General features: G+C 35.2%; 2 protein-coding genes across 2 annotated transcripts; both read right to left on the bottom strand.

Moving 5' to 3' along the window:
• Positions 1–1,011: 1,011 nt before the first annotated feature.
• On the bottom strand, positions 1,012–6,391 carry LOC145589257 (uncharacterized). The gene is made up of 3 exons (XM_081645787.1): positions 4,813–6,391; positions 2,172–2,301; positions 1,012–1,101 (listed from the first exon to the last, which is right to left on the bottom strand). Exons 1-3 carry the CDS (start codon positions 6,141–6,143, stop codon positions 1,012–1,014), a joined length of 1,551 nt encoding a protein of 516 aa, XP_081501913.1. The 5' UTR covers positions 6,144–6,391.
• Positions 6,392–10,550: 4,159 nt separating this feature from the next.
• Positions 10,551–15,445, bottom strand: LOC145588420 (protein NLP2-like). Its single transcript, XM_081645063.1, has 5 exons — positions 15,242–15,445; positions 13,594–14,802; positions 13,256–13,303; positions 12,182–13,121; positions 10,551–11,704 (listed from the first exon to the last, which is right to left on the bottom strand). Exons 2-5 carry the CDS (start codon positions 14,530–14,532, stop codon positions 10,800–10,802), a joined length of 2,832 nt encoding a protein of 943 aa, XP_081501189.1. The 5' UTR covers positions 14,533–14,802; positions 15,242–15,445; the 3' UTR covers positions 10,551–10,799.
• Between the last annotated feature and the right edge of the window lie 2,434 nt (positions 15,446–17,879).

The raw sequence follows: 17,879 nt of genomic DNA, 5'->3' as shown, positions 1-17,879 counted from the left end.
CAGTGCATATAGATTGCTTGTTTTCAAAACAATAATAAAAAACAAAAAAAACAAAACTGGTCGTGCTTATTCAGGATATCCAATTGTTGCACTGTTCAATTTGCATTTGTTTCTTTGTCTTGACTAATTAGCTCTAAGACTTCTAACAATGTAGATATCCATCATTATTTATTTAGTTTTAAATTAGTATTTAAGAGAAAAAAAAAAAAAAAAAAAAAAAAAAAAACCAAGGAATTCAAATATATAATGTTATAACAAGTTTTTAGGGTCCTGAATTAAAATTTTACTTCTATAAAAAATAAAACTCGCTTAGATCTCAAACATGTATGCATAATACTAAGTTTTTTCTTTCCATTACTTATAACAATGTTATTTATATGTAGTCATTATTCATTAAGGCTACAAATAATCAGTTTAGTTCCTAATTTCCTTCTCTCATAAAATATTCATTTCAAATCTATTCAGTTCAGTTAAGTTCAACTCCAATCAGCTCAGTTCAGCTCATTTCAGTAAATCAGAACATGCCCTTAATATATATCCACTCCCTCTGTCCCACAATAATTGATACGTTAGACTTTTTTTCACTATTAATTTATTAACTTTGACTATAATTTTTTACTAACATAATAAAAACATATTTTGTTGGATATTAATATTAAATTTCATAATATAACTTTTTATTACTACCTGCAGTAATTAATTAATGGAGATAGTGGAGGGTTTTAGTTTTCTTGGCCATATAGGCCGAAAATAGTCTAATTTATTTCTTCGGAAATTAGACTATTTCCGACCCATTTTCTTTATTTCAATTTAGTTTTTTGCTTTGATTTACGTTTTGGTTTGTTTTAATTTATTTTGTTCTCTCCATCAGTGAGATTCTGTTCCAATTTTCTGGGATTTTGATTCTCATCCATGGAAGGGAATTTTATTTTTATGGTTCTTATAATAATTGGGAAGGCGATTTGGATTCCTATGGATCTAGGGTTTGTCATCAACATTTCGATCAAAACATCAACGTAGATTGCGAAGGTCTCTACTTGGAAAGATGCAAAGACATTGAAAATCATTGCTCGCGTCAAGCTTGAAGCAGTGGGGTATGAGCTAAGCCAAATATGCAAATTAGTTATGAATTTGATAGTAAAAGTTATGGTATATTCTCTAAATATGTGGTTTACAGATCTTTATTGTAGATGTCGTATGACTATTATTTAATGATATTATTACTTCCCGTTCAAAAAAAAAAAATTAACGAAGATAGTGTAATTTTTATTAATATTTAATTTTACATTAAAAAAAAAAGGTCAAATTAGTGCATCGGCATGTAGTCACTGAGATAGAAGGAGTATTAATTTAAGAATGCATCCACCTAAATATTATATTTATTTATTTTTCATTTTAACTTCTTATTTAGAGGTCTAAGGCTATCTATATCATTTTCATCCTAATTAAACTTTAATAATAAAAATAAAAATATCTATAATATTTCATCCTATTATATAAAATTGTCTTATTATTAAATAATTTATGTTGAATTACTTTTTTTTTTCTTTTTTTTTCCAATTTCAGTCTTTTTTAATAAAAATAAAAGGTAATTTCATTTTTTATTGATAATTAATGAAATAAATTATTTTATACGTATATTTATTATAAGATTAGTATAATTTTATTGATAACCATTTGACAGGAATAGTGACATGTTGCATAAAAACTTTTTTAGAAAAGCTTTTTAATATAATACGTATTAATAACATAACTTCATGTAATTTGTAAATAATTTCATGTAACTTTTTATTATAATTGAATAGTGTTGGACATTACACATATATGTAATTGCATAAATCTGTTTTGGAATTAAGCATCGGACCCTTTATTATAATTGAATAGTGTTGGACATTACACATATATGTAATTGCATAAATCTGTTTTGGAATTAAGCATCGGACCCTTCAACACATTTTCAGACATAACACTCAAAAATAAATCTGATACTTGTTCTTGAAAGATCGCAAAAATGCAAAAACATTCATTTTCTAAAACAAATAGGACAATTAGATATCAATAATGAATTTGGAATCTTAATAAACAAATGGGATTATATCATTCAAAACACGATTCACAACAAGATAATCATATAATCTAAACAGTAATTTTATTATCCTTGAAAATTATACCTTAAGATTATAAATCAGTTTAATGAAAGGGTAATCGACAATCACAGAATTGCTATCGTCGAGAACTAAAGAAAGACAGACTTTGTCATTATAATTATCGCCAAGCGATCGAAAGATTGCTGACATTATTCTAACCCATTGTCATAGATTAGTAAACTAAAAAAATAAGACTTTTGGCCAATGGCAAATCTCAAATTGTATTAAATAATTTAGAAATTAACAAATTACATGAAACTAAATTACGTAAAATTATAGTTCTCTATTAATATAGGAATTTAACATTTATTATTCAATCGTAACAATAATTATTAATACATTTTACTACTATTTTCTTAAAATCGTGTACAATTAAATTCACATGTATAAACACTATATATTTTATAAAATTTTCATTTCAATATATTTAAAGGAATTATATAGACATTTGATCATAATATGAAATCTCAAATTGTTTCGTATGATTTATTGTGTGATTTTTTTGGTGATACATAAATCAAAATAATTTTTTTTTTTTATTTCTTGAAAGAAACATAAACCAAATTAATAATTGTTTATAATAAGAAAAAATCATAAACTAATGAAATCAAATCATATTTTTTCATTCAACTTTTATTTTATCATTATTAATATTTTAAAAATCCCAATCTCTATCTGTATGTATTTTTTATGAGATAATAAGAAAAAAAAAACTAATGAAATTAAATCTTATCATTAATTTTTTTATTATAATACGTTTAATGTGATAATCATATCTATGACGATTGATTTTTTTTATTGACATTTAGGTAATGATAGCAATTATTATCTATAAATATTATGATTTTTTTAATATAATTGTGATATAATTATGATTTTTTAAAATAATCCTAAATTATATAAATTTTTCTTTTCGCTTTTATAATAATAATAATAATAATAATAAATAATAATAATAATAATAATAATAATAGTAAATAATAGTAATAATATTAATACTCATACTAATAATAATAATAATAAATAAATAAATAAATAATAATAAATAATGATAATAATAATACTCATACTAATAATAATAATAATAATATAAATTTTCTTTTGACGCGGCCCTTTGAGTTTCTTTGGAGCGCATCCTTGGCCTTGGCTAGTGTGAATCCTCCTCTAAAGAGGATTGAGGTGTCCCAAGGGCGTAAAAACAGTTTTTTTCTAGGCGACTTCCTCTTGAAAAGGAAATGAACCAGTTACTTCCACCCTGGTGGTCTCCTAAAGAAAGGGAAGTCTTTCATGGAAAAGCTTTTGAGCTCGGGTTCTGTAACTGCTTCGGGGCCTGGTTTTGGTGATTGGCAATGGCGACTTGCCACCTTACCTTTTTCTTATGGTGGTTTGGGTGTCTATTCGGTAGGTGATGTTCGGCACTATGCTTTCCTTGTGTCGCGTCTGCAGTCTTCTGGTCTTCAAGCTACGCTTCTTCGCAATTCGGGTATTGTTGTTCGGGACCGGCATTCGATGGTGCTCTTAGTCTTTTTAACAGGACTGTGGAAACTGACCTTATGAGTAACCCTAGTGACATCGATGCCCCCAAACTCATGAAAAAACTAGCAGATATATATTTCACGAAGGTCACTGCATCTGCAGATTCCACTTTCTCCTTATCTCCGCGTCAAGTTGCCTTATGGAAGTCCCAACAGGGGGATCACGCTTCGACCTGGTTGCGGAAGGTCTCGATATCAGGTTTGGGTCAGACTATGAATGGTAAGACTTATCGTTGTGTTCTTTGCTACCGGTTGGGTGTTCCTTTGTTCTCCGTTTCAACACCGTGTTCTGCTTGCTCAAGGGTATTTGATGAGGATATTTATGGGGAGCATGCAGTGTCTTGTGCTGGGATGGTGGGTATTAAACATCGGCACAACGTTGTTCGTGACACCCTTGTTGATATTTGTTTTCGGTCTGGGATTTCCTGCTCGAAAGGAGATTAACATTGGGTTGACTCGAGGGAACGACGGGGCTCTTCGACCAGCAGATGTGTTGCTTTATTCCTGGGATAGAGGCCTTGATGTATATGTTGACTTGACGGGGTCTTCACCTTTGACACAATCGGGGTTGTCTGACTTCGTTCCTGGTCGTATTGTGTCAGCGGCGGCTCAGCGGAAGCGGGACAAGTATGGGGCGCGTTGCAGGGCTATTAGCTATGGTTTTCTTCCTTTCTCCTTTTCTTCGTTGGGGGAATTAGAAAAGGATGTTATTGCATTGCTAAAGCGAGTTCAGGCGTTCGCTAAGACTCAGAATATTGGTGCTCGTGCAGCTGCTCACATCTTCAGCAGGATCGGGTTCGCTATAGTTAGAGGGGTGGGGGCCCAAATTATATCTTGGCTCCCCACCAATTTCTTGTAAATTGATTGACTTAGTAGGTTTTTTTTTTTTTGATATTTTTATAATAATAATAATAATAATAATAATAATAATACGTGGCGCTTATCCTATGTGGTGCTTAAAATCATACGTGGCGTTTAAAATCTAATACATGACACTTTAAAATCTATTACGTGGCATTCTAAATTAATTTTTTTTAAAAAAAAATATAATCCTACATGGCGCTTTAATTTTTGAAAATGTTAATGCATTTGAATTTGGAATGAATATTTGGAAAAAATATTTGGAAAACATCCACAGACTGTGAAGCAAAATATTGCAGGAATAAATATTTGGAAAACATCCAGCACTCATCATCTCATTCAAAGTAGTATTTGCTGCAGCTACGATCCCTCTCTTACAGTATCCATGAAGCAAAGAGCTATAAGTTATTGTGTCAGGCTGTATACCGCAATTTTTCATCAAATTAATCATCTTTTTTGCATCAGATAACATATCATTCTTGCACAACCCATCAATCACAATGTTATATGAGTAAATATTAGGCTCTTTTCCCTTTTCTAACATCTCCTTAAGAACTATTTGTGCTTCTAAGAGCTTCCCCTTCCTCACCAAACCCATCAACCATATATTATAACTCTCCAGCGACATCAAACAATCACTATTCTTCATCGTATCAACCAAATTCTCAGCTTCCTCGAGCATCCCTGTCCTGCAAAACCCCTTGAGCATTTGGTTGAAGGTAACAATATTGGGTCTAGGTAAACCAAGTGCATTGTCTATCTGCATATCCCTGAATATTCTAGAAGCTTCTAGCATCTTCCCTGCCTTACACAGAGCTGCAATCCTAGAATTGAAAGTGACAACATCCGGAACCAGACCATCTTTACTCATCATTTCCACCAACTTCTCAGCCTCAACATCCTTACCCTCTTTACAAAAGCTAGAAATCAAAGTATTATAAACAACCTTGTTAGGAACCAAACCATATCGTCTCATTTCATCCAATATCACCAACCCTTCCGTCGCAAGCCCGGTCCTACAATACCCACGAATCAAAATCCCAAAACTAAACTCATTCGGCTTACAACCTCTCTCAGACATTTTGTCGAGCACCTTGCGCGCATCCTCCAAATGACCCGAATCACACAAACCCCTGATCAGAAGATTGAAAGTGTAAACTTCAGGCGAAACCCCAGAAATGAACATGTCTTTATACAACAAGGGAACCCAATCAAACTTATTCTCTCGAACCGACGACTCAAGAAGCACATTGTAAACATAAATTGGTGGAGGGTTATTAGGGAATTCTTTCCGGGTAGATTGAAATTGTGAAATAGCCTCGTCAACAAGGCCGGATTTAGCTAGAATACGAACAAGGGAAAACAGAGGAGGAATTGCTGATTGTTTGTGAAGAAGAAGAAGGTGTTGATGAAGAGTGTCAATTTGAGAGTACATTTTGGCGCGAATAAGAATCTGGGCAATCAAAGGTAAAGAATTTAGGAGGGAGAAAGATGAAGATGAAGAAGAAGGATTGGAAATGATGCGATTGAAGATCTGCCATGCTAATGCAGGATTTTGGGAGTTCTTGAGAAGTGCTTTGTTGAGCGTGTTTTGGTTCATACTTCATATGGATATGATGAGGATTTTTGGGAAAAGGCGGGAAACCAAAAACTAATACTCGGCGATTACTTATCCAGTATTATGCACAACATTAAGCATGAGAGAAAATATTTTCAAGAAAACATTTTAAAAAGTCGGATGTAAAATAAAATATTGTACATCCGTTTTAAAGTTATCTCAAAATACTCAAAAATTACCCTATAATAAATGAAAGTTACCTAATATAACTAAAGTTATTTGATGTGTACAAAAGTTTTTTAAAGGAAAAAAGTAGACGATAGATAGATTAAAAAAATGTGCGATGTATAATAATAAATTAATACAATGCACAAATTAATGCTTTTACCCAAAAAAATAAAAAATAAATAAATAAACTAAAAAAGTTTAAAGTTTAGGAGCGAAAATTTCTTCGGGGAAAAAAAAAATCACTTTAATATAGAGTAATAGATAGATTTCCTCAAAAGAAAAAAAAAAAAAAAAAAGTAGTAATAGATAGATAGTAAAGTTTAAGAAAATTTTCAATTGGACAAGTTTTATTTAGGGGTGTACATGAACCAAGCCGATCAATAAACTACTTGTGTTCAGGCTCGGTTGAAACTCGTTTATGTACGTTTATTTAATAAATGAGCCGAGCTTGAACAAATTTTGAAGCTTGTTTTATAAATGAGCTTGAACACGAATATAGATATGCTCGTTCAGATAAGTTCATGAACAACTCGTTTATTTATATTCATGAACTACTCATTTATTAATGTTCATGAATTATTGATTTATTTATAATTGCTAATTTAGTTATTAAATTTATAATTAAGATTCAATTATTATGCTTATTTTGAAATTTTCAAATATCAAAAGTACAAAGCTCATTTATTGGAGAAGCTCGATTATTATTAAGTTCGTTCATGAAAGACTCGTTAAATAAACGAGTTGTTCACGAACCGTTCGTGAACATATAGTGTACTAAATGAGCTGAGCTTGAACAGAAATTTGAGGTCGCTTAAAAGCTCGGGATCGTGCTCGAACTCGCCTAAGTTAAATGAACTTAAACATGAACAAGGTAATACTCGGCTCGGCTCATTTACACCCCTAGTTTTATTGTGGATTGAGATAGAATTGAGATTTTAGAAACCACAATGTATCAATGTTAATTAATGTGTGGAATATATATCAAACTTATGCAACAAGATACTCCAATGTTTATCATGGAATATGAGAAAATATTGTTATCTTAGGAAACAAGCTTAAGGTTGTGGCTATAAATAAGAGTATTGAACCCTAGAAGAAACCATAACACTCGTATAATATTGTGAGGTATTCGCTAGATAGGATTTGTTTGATATTCACCCAAATTAACCATAATCATAATAATGAACAATCCAATTCCAAGCATATACGAGAGAATTAGATACGATAGATTCATGCATGTCATCTTGCAACAGAGAACGTGAGCTAAAAGGTTATCGTTTACAAGCAAGCACCCGAGTTGGTTATCCAGTACAGACATAGCCGAGAAAGCATTGAAGAATTCCTCGAGTGGTTATATTTGGGGTTTTTTTTGCTGGTTTTCCAATTGATGTTACTGAATTGTACGAAAGACAAAAACAAAGACACCGCCTCCCTCATCTATCTAAGATGAGGCGTTTAACCCCGAAAGTCGTTGCTAGGAATTAGCTCAGGTCAGAAAGATTAGGGAGAGTTTAAGAAGATGATTAAGCAGAATTTAAGCTAAATAACGGATATTTGTATTGAAGATCAATGTAATCTAACAATACAATTACTCTTCATTCGAGAGGAAGAGTAGCTCTCCCAAAACTAAGCCAAGATTAACAATAATTTTCTGGATGATCATTATTTCTCCTAATGAGGCCTATTTATAGAAAAAGTCTCATAACTAACTCTAACTTATTCCTCAAGACACACTAATAGGCTATGACTAACGTGCCCCTCCCTCAAATATTGATTCCTTGCAATACCCGCCGCCCAAACATTCACCTTGTCCTCAAGGTGGTTTATTATCGGAACTGGATTCCCGGCCTTGGCAACAATGATCACTAGTGGCAGAAAAATCTGAATAATGCACCAGCATGTAATGAGAGATCATTGAATTTTGGGTAGAGTTGGTCTTCGTTAACTTGACTTGTGCAAGTTGCTGAGAAATAAAGTATAGCTTGGTCCTTGGATCTGGTTGGAAAACGTTTGAGTGGGTGGGGTTGATAGAGATAGGAATAGGCTGAAAAATCAAATGAGAGGAGTAGGATAAGTAATCTGGTTGTGAGAGAATGGGTTGTGAGCTAAATGTTTTAGTAATGGGCCTTGTGAAAGATGAGCCCATTTCCTCCCTTTTACCCTTTTCAGGAACCCATTCAACGTTATGGTATGAGAAGGACCCCCAAGGACTTTCCTCAGCCATGATATAATGAGCTTGGTAATTGACAAAATTACCCTTACTAGCATAAATCATTTTTGACTTCCTCTCCAAGCCAACAAAGGACTCCAAGCTTCTCTCATACTCCATTGTTACTGGAAGTTTCTGTAACGAATTCCATGGTGCCAAGCCACCCAAAAAATCTGCACCACCAGTGCACACACCCGGGCCACCACCAGATCCACACCCTCCGGCCCCACCACGCTCGAACACACCCCCTAGTGAATTTCTTGCGAGACCATTACATCCTATACTCGGTTTCTCGCCGGCGACACCTTGACCACTGCTTTCCTGGCCACCAGATGCTCCAGTGGTAAAACCACCTCCACCAGTAAACTCGATGTTACCACTGCCACTGCCACCAGATTTTCCGTTGCCTCTACAACCACTCACCGTCAATCTCGGGCCCTGATTTGAGCTCTTCGACCGGAAGCCAAACATCCCACCACCACTACAATTTTCGACACAACCTCCTGGACCACCACCCGAACCACAACATCCGGCGCCACCTCTCTCAAATATTCCACCATACAAACCACCAACAAAACCACCTGCCTTATTTCTCAACCCACTGCTCTCAAAATCACTGCTAACACCACTCGCAAAAGGCACACCACCACCGGTAAATCCACCTGCAAACTCACCACGGCTTCCACCAGCACCTCCACGACATCCTCCACCCAATTTCTCCACCATCACGCCACCAGAGAAGCTGCTAATGATGGAACAAAAGTTTTGCTCACATCTGGAAATTTCCTCACCTATGGAAATGGTGGCTGACTGCAACTCCTCGCCGATGAAGATGTTCTCTGGAACTTCCTCCTCCTCCATTAAATCTGCTTGGTTCTCTTCATCCTCAAGCTCTTCTTCCATTTCCTTCAACTCCAATTTCATGGAAGAGAAAATTGGAGAAAATACATCATCAAAGATATTCTCCAGATTTCTTTGAAGGTTATCAACAATCCTCTTCGTTGATTCCTCCATCCTTTCGGAGACTTGCTCAAGTGACCAAATCGAAGCTCCGGCGACCTCCATTCTCTCTTTTTTTTTTTAATGGCAGAAAACAGAATTTTCAGAGGGTGATTCTACCAGGACAGAACTGCTCTGATACCATTTGCTAGGAATTAGCTCAGGTCAGAAAGATAAGGGAGAGTTTAAGAAGATGATTAAGCAGAATTTAAGCTAAATAACGGATATTTGTATTGAAGATCAATGTAATCTAACAATACAATTACTCTTCATTCGAGAGGAAGAGTAGCTCTCCCAAAACTAAGCCAAGCTTAACAATAATTTTCTGGATGATCATTATTTCTCCTAATGAGGCCTATTTATAGAAAAAGTCTCATAACTAACTCTAACTTATTCCTCAAGACACACTAATAGGCTATGACTAATGTGCCCCTCCCTCAAATATTGATTCCTTGCAGTCGTATGTCCGACTCATCATATAGGCCTTTTATTTGGGGCTGTGAGCTTGTTAGAGGGCATATCAAGGAACGTCGTCTACAAATTACGTGATAACAACAGGTCTGCTATGGATGATATTCTTATTGCCGGATGCAGCGCCATGTCTGCTATGTCTGTAGCCTTTTGGCTCTATGGTCTTGCTGGTCCTGGCTATATTGCTGTCTCCGCCTTGGTTGGTCTTGTGAACGCGGGTATTGAGGCTAGTGATATGAGGATGAGGGGGTATTGAGGCTACTGATATGAGTCGTCGTCCTAAGTATTATTTGTGAGAGATAAAAATATGAACATATTATTAGTGTAGTGCTTTATGTTACAACTCAATCATTCAAAAAAATTTACTTATCATTATTATTCACAACTCTCTTATATATTAATATTAGAGATTCTTTTGCGTTCTATTCTATATTTCTGTGTAACATGAAATTTTAACCATATATCGATTATATCCATCATCACTTTTTATTTTTATAATACTTTTGTTAATTGTTACACACCTTACTTTTACGTGTCATATTAGTATATTATATACGTGTGCAAATAATCTTTTTGTTTCTAGTATACAATGTCAATAGTACAAAGATGATGAACAAAAATATTCAACAGTATGAATTATGAAATACAAGATATTCATAACATTGGTTACTGGTGAAGTAAAAAAGTTCCCAATGTCCCAATTATTGGAAAAAAAAAACCAAAAAAACTACTATCTTTGTAACTACTGATAAAGAATAAGAACATAAACTACATACAGGCGAATTCTGAAGTTAGGATAAACCGCTGCTGCCAAATGAACTGGCCAAGCTCGAAAGAGGGCAGATGGAAAGCTTGATCGTGTGGCTGCCCGACGATTTATGTATATCTATGCACTCCTCTAGATCAGCATCACATGTTAAAAGAACCCATTCTTTATCATCATCCAAGTACTTGATTCCCATCTTACTCAAGTCTTCTAAGTTAAATCGTTTCACAATTTCTTGTTGCAAGTCTAGGAATCCCATGTTTGGTAAGATTGAGAATCGAACTTTCTCATCCCTAAAAGTAGCTTTAGCCTTGAAAACACCTGCCTCCCTCGAAAGCCAGCTTTTTGTTATTGGCAGAGGAGGCAGAGTTTCAAATGAAGGATGCTCAGCAAGAGTTTTATTGCTCTGAGATCCTTCCAATATCTGGCTAGCTTCTTTTTTACTACTTATTAGCACTTGTAATTCTGCTTCACTTCGGGCTCTCTTGAGGGAACCGCTAGGATCTTCTGTTGTCGATGCATCCTTACTCCCTGAGGCAATGGTTGTAACAGGAGATGACATCTTTGCTCCGCTTGAGAAGCAATAACTAGAAGTCGAGGTTTGGCTGGAAGAGGTAGAGGCTGGGGAGTTAGAATTTGTGCCTCCTGTAGGGTGTATGGTCCCTTCAGGTTGAGTTGTTGGTTGTTGCTTTGGTTGATTGTTTAAGTTAATCGACGATACTTGACTTTGTTTTGGCTGTGTAGTTGGGCTATTAAGCTCAGGGAATTTTGAATAGAAGGAAGATAGTTGTATGGAGCCTTCGGCCCCTTGCACTGAGTCAATCACCAGTTGAAGTTTCCTTAGAGAATGATCCACCTTCTTGATCTTTCTAGAAGGCCATCTTGCAATTCCATGTTGCCTACATATCCTTTTCAAAGTTGTGGGACAAACTGCAAAAATATAATTACAAAGGGGAAAGGATTACTCATAGGTCTGAGAGTAAGACAGCATGAAGCGAAAACATAATTTATACCTTCCTGTAAAGTTAGATTAAGCAAAACAATGTGCACCATCGAATTCCTGCCATTTGAAATCTAGGCTTAGCTATATTTTTGGAAATTTAATGGAATACATATTTTTGGACAAGATGTTTGTGTAACAGGAAATGTCTGCTGGTTGCCAAGAATATACTTCGTATTACAAAAAAACTGTTTCTTAAGTTCTGCACTAGCTAACAGTAAGGATGATATTCAATCAGAATACAAAAATATTTTCAGTTGGTAGCTTGAGTCATCTTGTTTCATAGATATTACACCGCGATTTAGAGAGAACATCATTTCATAACATAGGAGTATTTTATGAATGTAATAAGCCACTTAATTTTTCTTGTAAATGGGGTCACATTATGTAGTATATAAGAATGTTACCTCCAATGCTTCTAGCTGCATCTTTTAGACTACCAGCAAAATATTGCCGGAGTACATCTAAACTGATTGTTTTCTGAGTCTTGGTCCTCCTCTTTTCACTTCTGGCACTTAGAGGAAGTCGGCCTCCAGACGATGTACCACTTATTCCTTTAGACCCCGAATCTTGGTTGATGTTTTCACTATCAGAAAGTGCCTGTCCAAGTTGTAAACTTGGCTCGTTATCACTCCAATTCATCACCTTAAATCCTTTACTAGGCTCGTCTTCTCCAAATTCCAGTGAAACCACTACCTCCTTGCCCTTTCTCTGAGGTTCCATCATCTGTGAAAACCAGGAAGTCTCTTTTGTCTCACTATCTGCAGCCGGCTTTCCAGGGAACAAGAGCTTCTGCTCAAAGTCATTGTCTGTGATAAAATTCAGATACCGGCAATGCTGCTGTATGACCATTGATACAGACTGCCATATTCTAGAATGAAAAGCTAGACCTTTTTCTTGAACATTTGATGGTAAATAAAATTCTAAAACATAATCGTTCTTCTCATGATAGATGCTACGGAGCCTTACTGCTACTGCACCGCGCAACCCAATCATCCTTGCGTGGTGAGACAGAGGATATTCAACCTTACTGAACTCTGTGATATCAGTAGCATAACAAGGCTGGTTGGTGTCAAACGCTTTGCCAACTATACCTCCTTGGCTTCTTAATAAGTGGTGGTCCGAGCAGGCCTTGTGAAAATCCATAACTCGTTGATCACGCACATAGCAGGCAGAATCAATAATTGAAACACAATTAACATTGTTTTCAGAATGCCAACATCCGCCTTTTCCTTGTTGTGAACACGGAGCCCATGTTTGAGCTAAAGGCAAATCAAGTGTATCACATACAGCTCTCACCACAGTTAATATCTCGGGTTGTACAGCATCATAAGTTCTTTTACCGGACTGAAAAAAATAAATCAGACTAATTTAGGAAGATATTGATGTCAGAAATACAGAAGAGTCAGTTACTTCTTTTATTTTCAGAATACAGGCTATTTACTGAGTATTAATGTCTGTAATAGGATGCATCAAATTACCTGTTCCGGAGGAGTGTCAAGAATTTCTGAACTCCTAAGATGAACAGTCTGCATAAAATTGTAACACAAATGAGCAAATGTTGCTGCTTAGAAAAGCAAATTAGGACTTTTAAGACGGCACTGAACTAGACAGCTACAACAACATTCAGTAAACAGACGTGATTACCCCATAACAAAAATGCGCAAAAACATCCAATCAATTTTAAGAATACCCCCCATTTAGTCAACAAAATTGCCCCTTACCCATAAATTATGTAAAATGAAAAAAAACAATTATATAATTTGAGATCATTCCTTAATAAATCAGTAGAATGTAAAGTAAGGAAAGAAAAACAGACCTCAAGTGCTTTACAAACGCTTTCAATTTCAGGACGATAGTCGAATTTATCAGTAGTCATGATAATCTCAACAACACCCAAGGAATCACCACTGCCCTTCTCGAAAACAGGAAGTGCAATGGAGCCACGAACATCAAACTGTCGTGCATAAACTTGACGTGGGTATTCCTCCGTCCTAAAATATCGAACATCAGGCGTCCATTCAGGCGCCTTGCCAAGGAAGACTCGCCCAGGCAGTCCATGTGCCTGTTTAGTATCTTCGTCTGCTAGAAACTCATACTTCTCTGAAACATCTCTATAGTGGAGCAACCGTATACTCGAAGGCTGATGAAAATACGGTTGCTCCACTGTTGTTAGGAAACTCTTTAGTCCTTTTTTTATAGGCACCCATATTTGAATCAGAACATCTCTATTTCTATTCAAGTCTCTCAAACTAGTAACTGCTCTCATCAACCTTTCTCTGACAGAAGTTGAAGGACCCGAATTCGCCTTGGGTCCTATCCACAAGATTCTGTTCAGCTCATTGCCTTCCCAAGAGAAACTGCGCGCTTGGTTCAGAACTGCTGATGCTGCTGCTGGTGTTATCGCGCTGTCATCCTGATTTTCTGAATCCACTGCCTGTTCTGCCTTAGGACTCCACTTTTCGCGGTAGCTACTAAGCTGATTACCGGGTGAGGTCAAACTGCTGGAGACAGGCTCCAAACTAGGGAAAGAAAATGATGAAGGATAACTCAAGCCGCGAGATGTGGATGGACTTATTGGACCCTGACCCTGACCCTGACCCTGACCCTGACCCTGACTCGTACCTGACTGCAGAAGGTTTGATCCATCAGCTGTTTGTAACCAACATCCACCATCTAAGAGCTGTTCCATTAAATCATAGTCAATGTTTCCAAAAACTGGTGGATTGTTTGTAGGATTAAAGGAACCATCATCCATATTCAGACTTCTATTGTATAAAATGAACTAATTTTTTTTTTCTTAGACTAATTTACAAAACTTCAATAAATACAAATTTTATTTTTATTTTTGTTGCAGAAGACCTTTGTTTGAAGTTTTAAATATTATTATGACCCAAAACTCCAAAGTAGTCTAAATATGTAGAACAAATAACAAAACTCCCAAGAAGGATCTCTATCTTCTATCTTGAAGAACTCAATCTGTTTGAGGAGTTGAAACAGCATCTTCAATTCAAAAGTCCTCTCTCAACTGAAATTCACAACAATTCGAAATTAGTGATAATTTGGCTGATTTTGCATTTCATTAATTTCGAAACAAATAAAAAATCAACATTGAGTAAGGTCATATAAACTCATGACAGAATTTAAAAGAGGTAATTTACTAAATTAGCAAACAAAATCTTAGATAAAAATAGATGCTTGGAATCTATCAAACTTTACTATAACTTATGATGTCAAATTTTGCATATATATTCAACAACTAACAAAGAATAACACTTGTCTTAAAAACAACTAAATCATGCAAAATGATAGTCAAAATCAAAAACAAAACAAAACCCATTTCTCAAAACATAAAACCCATTATGTATAACAAAAATAAGCTCCAAAAACTAACCATGAAAAGAAAGAGAGGAGAGAGAAAATTTAGAGAGAGAAAGAGAGAAACAAAAAAAGAAAGAGGCACTAACTTTGTGGAGAATCCTAGGAGATTTCGAAGTGATTTGCATCTCCAAATAAAATGAGAGAAAGAAGAAGAGATATTTGTGAAGTTAAGTCAGATAATGATGATCATGATTATGATGATGATGATGATATTATAGTTGTAATTTTAATTTAGAAGATGAAGAAGGTTACATACAATCATACATACTGGGTTTTTGTGGGTTGGTACTTCTTTGTACATACCAATTATACTTACATCAGCAAACAAGCAGAGCTTTTTTTTATAAAAAAAATTTAAAAATTATGCTTATTTTTATTTGTTAATTTAATTTTGATTAATTATATACTTAAGACTGTCCATAACATGGAAATTTTTTAATTATTTTTTTAATCCTGGACTCTCCTGCTTCTTGGGTCTTTTATTGGAGAATCTACTCATCTGTGGGACCCTTGCTTACCTCATGTTTTTTAATTAAAGTCCATTTTTTTATGAGCACCCTTTATTGTTTTTTACCTTCTTTTCATTCTTAATATACCATTATATGGCATCTTTAATTAGAAACATGTACGTGTATTATACGTTCGGGTATGTAATTGGTTGATAAGAACTAGTTATATTAGCTTATTTAGCTAGCTAATTGTATTAAATGTTTTGATTTGTTAGTTGGTTTGATTATTTGAACAAAAATATTGATAAAATTGCCAGTAAAAGGTTAAGCATAACCAATTCATTGAACCAACTCTATATCAAACAACCAAAACGGGAGACATATGGAATAATCAACCTTCACAATTGGATCATAATTTATCAATACTCTCTTTACCAAACAAAGTCTTGGTTTAAGATATCTAAGTGACAATATATATTTCCTCCATTACGTATTATGTGCAACAAACCTTGTTGCACGTTTTCCAAGATAAAATTTGTTAATGTTGATTAACTAAGTGAAAGGTGTGTGATTAAGGGTAGGAGAGAGAATTAATGGCCACCACCACAAACTGCCATGGACTCCTCTACACCACCTACCAGCAGCAACATCCACCCACTCGCCGTTACCCTGTAACCACCACCACCACCATGATCCGAAAACCCACCAGCCAAATTGCGGAACCCCATTACCTGAGCGAAATCGCGACATCGTGAAATCCCACCAACCAAATCGCGAAAACCCACCACCTGAGTGATGTGACATCGTGAAACCCCACTAGCCACATCAAAAACCGACGCAACCAAGATCTGAAACCACCGCAACCAAGCTCACCCAGTCCGCAACCACCACAAAACCACCCTTTACACACTCTCTCACCACCGCAAACCCTAATCAATTTTCAGGATTTCAATTTCAAGGAAGATCGCGACTATATCATGGAAAAGGAGGTCGGTGACTCGATCGGCGGTGGTTTTCGGGCAAAGTGAGGAAAAAAAGCAGCAATGTTAGGGTTTGGGATGGGTTTGATTGGGGTTTTCTAGGGATCTCGGCACGGCAGGGGTAGGTTTGGGCGACTTGGGTGGGGAATTTCGCAGCGACATGAATGGAGGGGAGGTGCTCAGGGGGATTCGGGGTTGGGGCTGGGTGGGTGGGTGGGTGGGTGGGGAATTTCGACTGGGGTGGATTCGAACCGTCGCTGTGAGAGAAGAGAGAGAAAAGTGGTGGTGGTGGTGGCGGCAACGGGGGCGGCTATGAGGCAGGTGAGAGAAAAGTTGGTGATAATGGTGGTGGATGTGGTTGTGAGGGAGGAGAGAGATTGGGATGAGTTTAGATAATTGATTAATTAATTTTGGTTAATATGTTAATAACATATAATCTTAATCATTTAATATGTGTTAGTAAAGCTAACTAAGGGTACATTGGTCATTTTAAGTAAAAAAAATTACTAAAAGAGAAAAGTTTTAGTTTGTTGCAGATAATGTGTAACATTCATTTTTGAAAAATGTTGCACATAATACATAACAGAGGAAGTAGTATAAAATTGCTAAATATACTTAATACTCCGTATTTCCTTTTAGATACATCCGGGATTATAGGAGGGATAGTATGGCTTATACATGTAATGTGCTGTAAAGGCAAATTGATTTGTTGAAGGTGATGCCCAATTTAAAAATATGGGGTTGAAAGGAACATTTTGGTTTTGGACCACTGTTTAGTGAATTTCAGTTTGAGTGTTTATATTTTATGTAATAATCGCAGTAAATTATAAAATTTTAATGAAGAATCGAATGAAACAAGCTAAGAATCGGTATACTGTTAAATTGGTTCAATAATGTTACAGGTTTTTTTTTTTTTTTTTTTGAATAGTTTTGTTACAGATATTTTATACTGTTCTTTGTGTCACAAAGTATGTTGGTATTTTGACTCTTTATGTACTCCTTTGCTAGAAAAATAGCAGACAAAGTTCGGTTGATACTGTTTCATTGACATTTCACCTAATTAGTCAATTGCATACCATAACATACAATGTTCATTACTTCATTCTTCTTAAAATATTTATTAGTCTCAAAATCATTTTATAAATCAAGTTTTTTTTTCTTTTTTTTGTAATAAAATTTACTCACAACTTAAGATTTACAGTTATTTTTTTTTTAAAAAAAACTTCTAGTCATCTTCTAAAGTCATATAAGTCAAAATTATGTTTACATTTTAGAGTTTGAAGAAATGTAATTGA

This window comes from Chenopodium album, chromosome 17 (genome assembly GCF_948465745.1).
Source record: "Chenopodium album chromosome 17, dcCheAlbu1.1, whole genome shotgun sequence".
In the NCBI taxonomy this organism is placed as follows: Eukaryota; Viridiplantae; Streptophyta; class Magnoliopsida; order Caryophyllales; family Amaranthaceae; genus Chenopodium; species Chenopodium album.
This window is presented reverse-complemented; position numbering and strand designations above follow the sequence as displayed.

What these genes read in the sequence shown, in the direction of transcription:
- LOC145589257 (XM_081645787.1), bottom strand. Translation starts at nt 6,143, where the DNA reads ATGAACCAAAACACGCTCAACAAAGCACTTCTCAAGAACTCCCAAAAT. An exon ending in TTGCTTCACAGTCTGTGGAT is followed by an intron (nt 2,302 to 4,812) that starts GTTTTCCAAATA and finishes ACAATGGGTTAG; the next exon opens with AATAATGTCAGCAATCTTTC. An exon ending in AACTGATTTATAATCTTAAG is followed by an intron (nt 1,102 to 2,171) that starts GTATAATTTTCA and finishes TATTTGGCTTAG; the next exon opens with CTCATACCCCACTGCTTCAA.
- LOC145588420 (XM_081645063.1), bottom strand. Translation starts at nt 14,532, where the DNA reads ATGGATGATGGTTCCTTTAATCCTACAAACAATCCACCAGTTTTTGGA. An exon ending in GCGTTTGTAAAGCACTTGAG is followed by an intron (nt 13,304 to 13,593) that starts GTCTGTTTTTCT and finishes AATTTTATGCAG; the next exon opens with ACTGTTCATCTTAGGAGTTC. An exon ending in TTGACACTCCTCCGGAACAG is followed by an intron (nt 13,122 to 13,255) that starts GTAATTTGATGC and finishes TATTTTTTTCAG; the next exon opens with TCCGGTAAAAGAACTTATGA.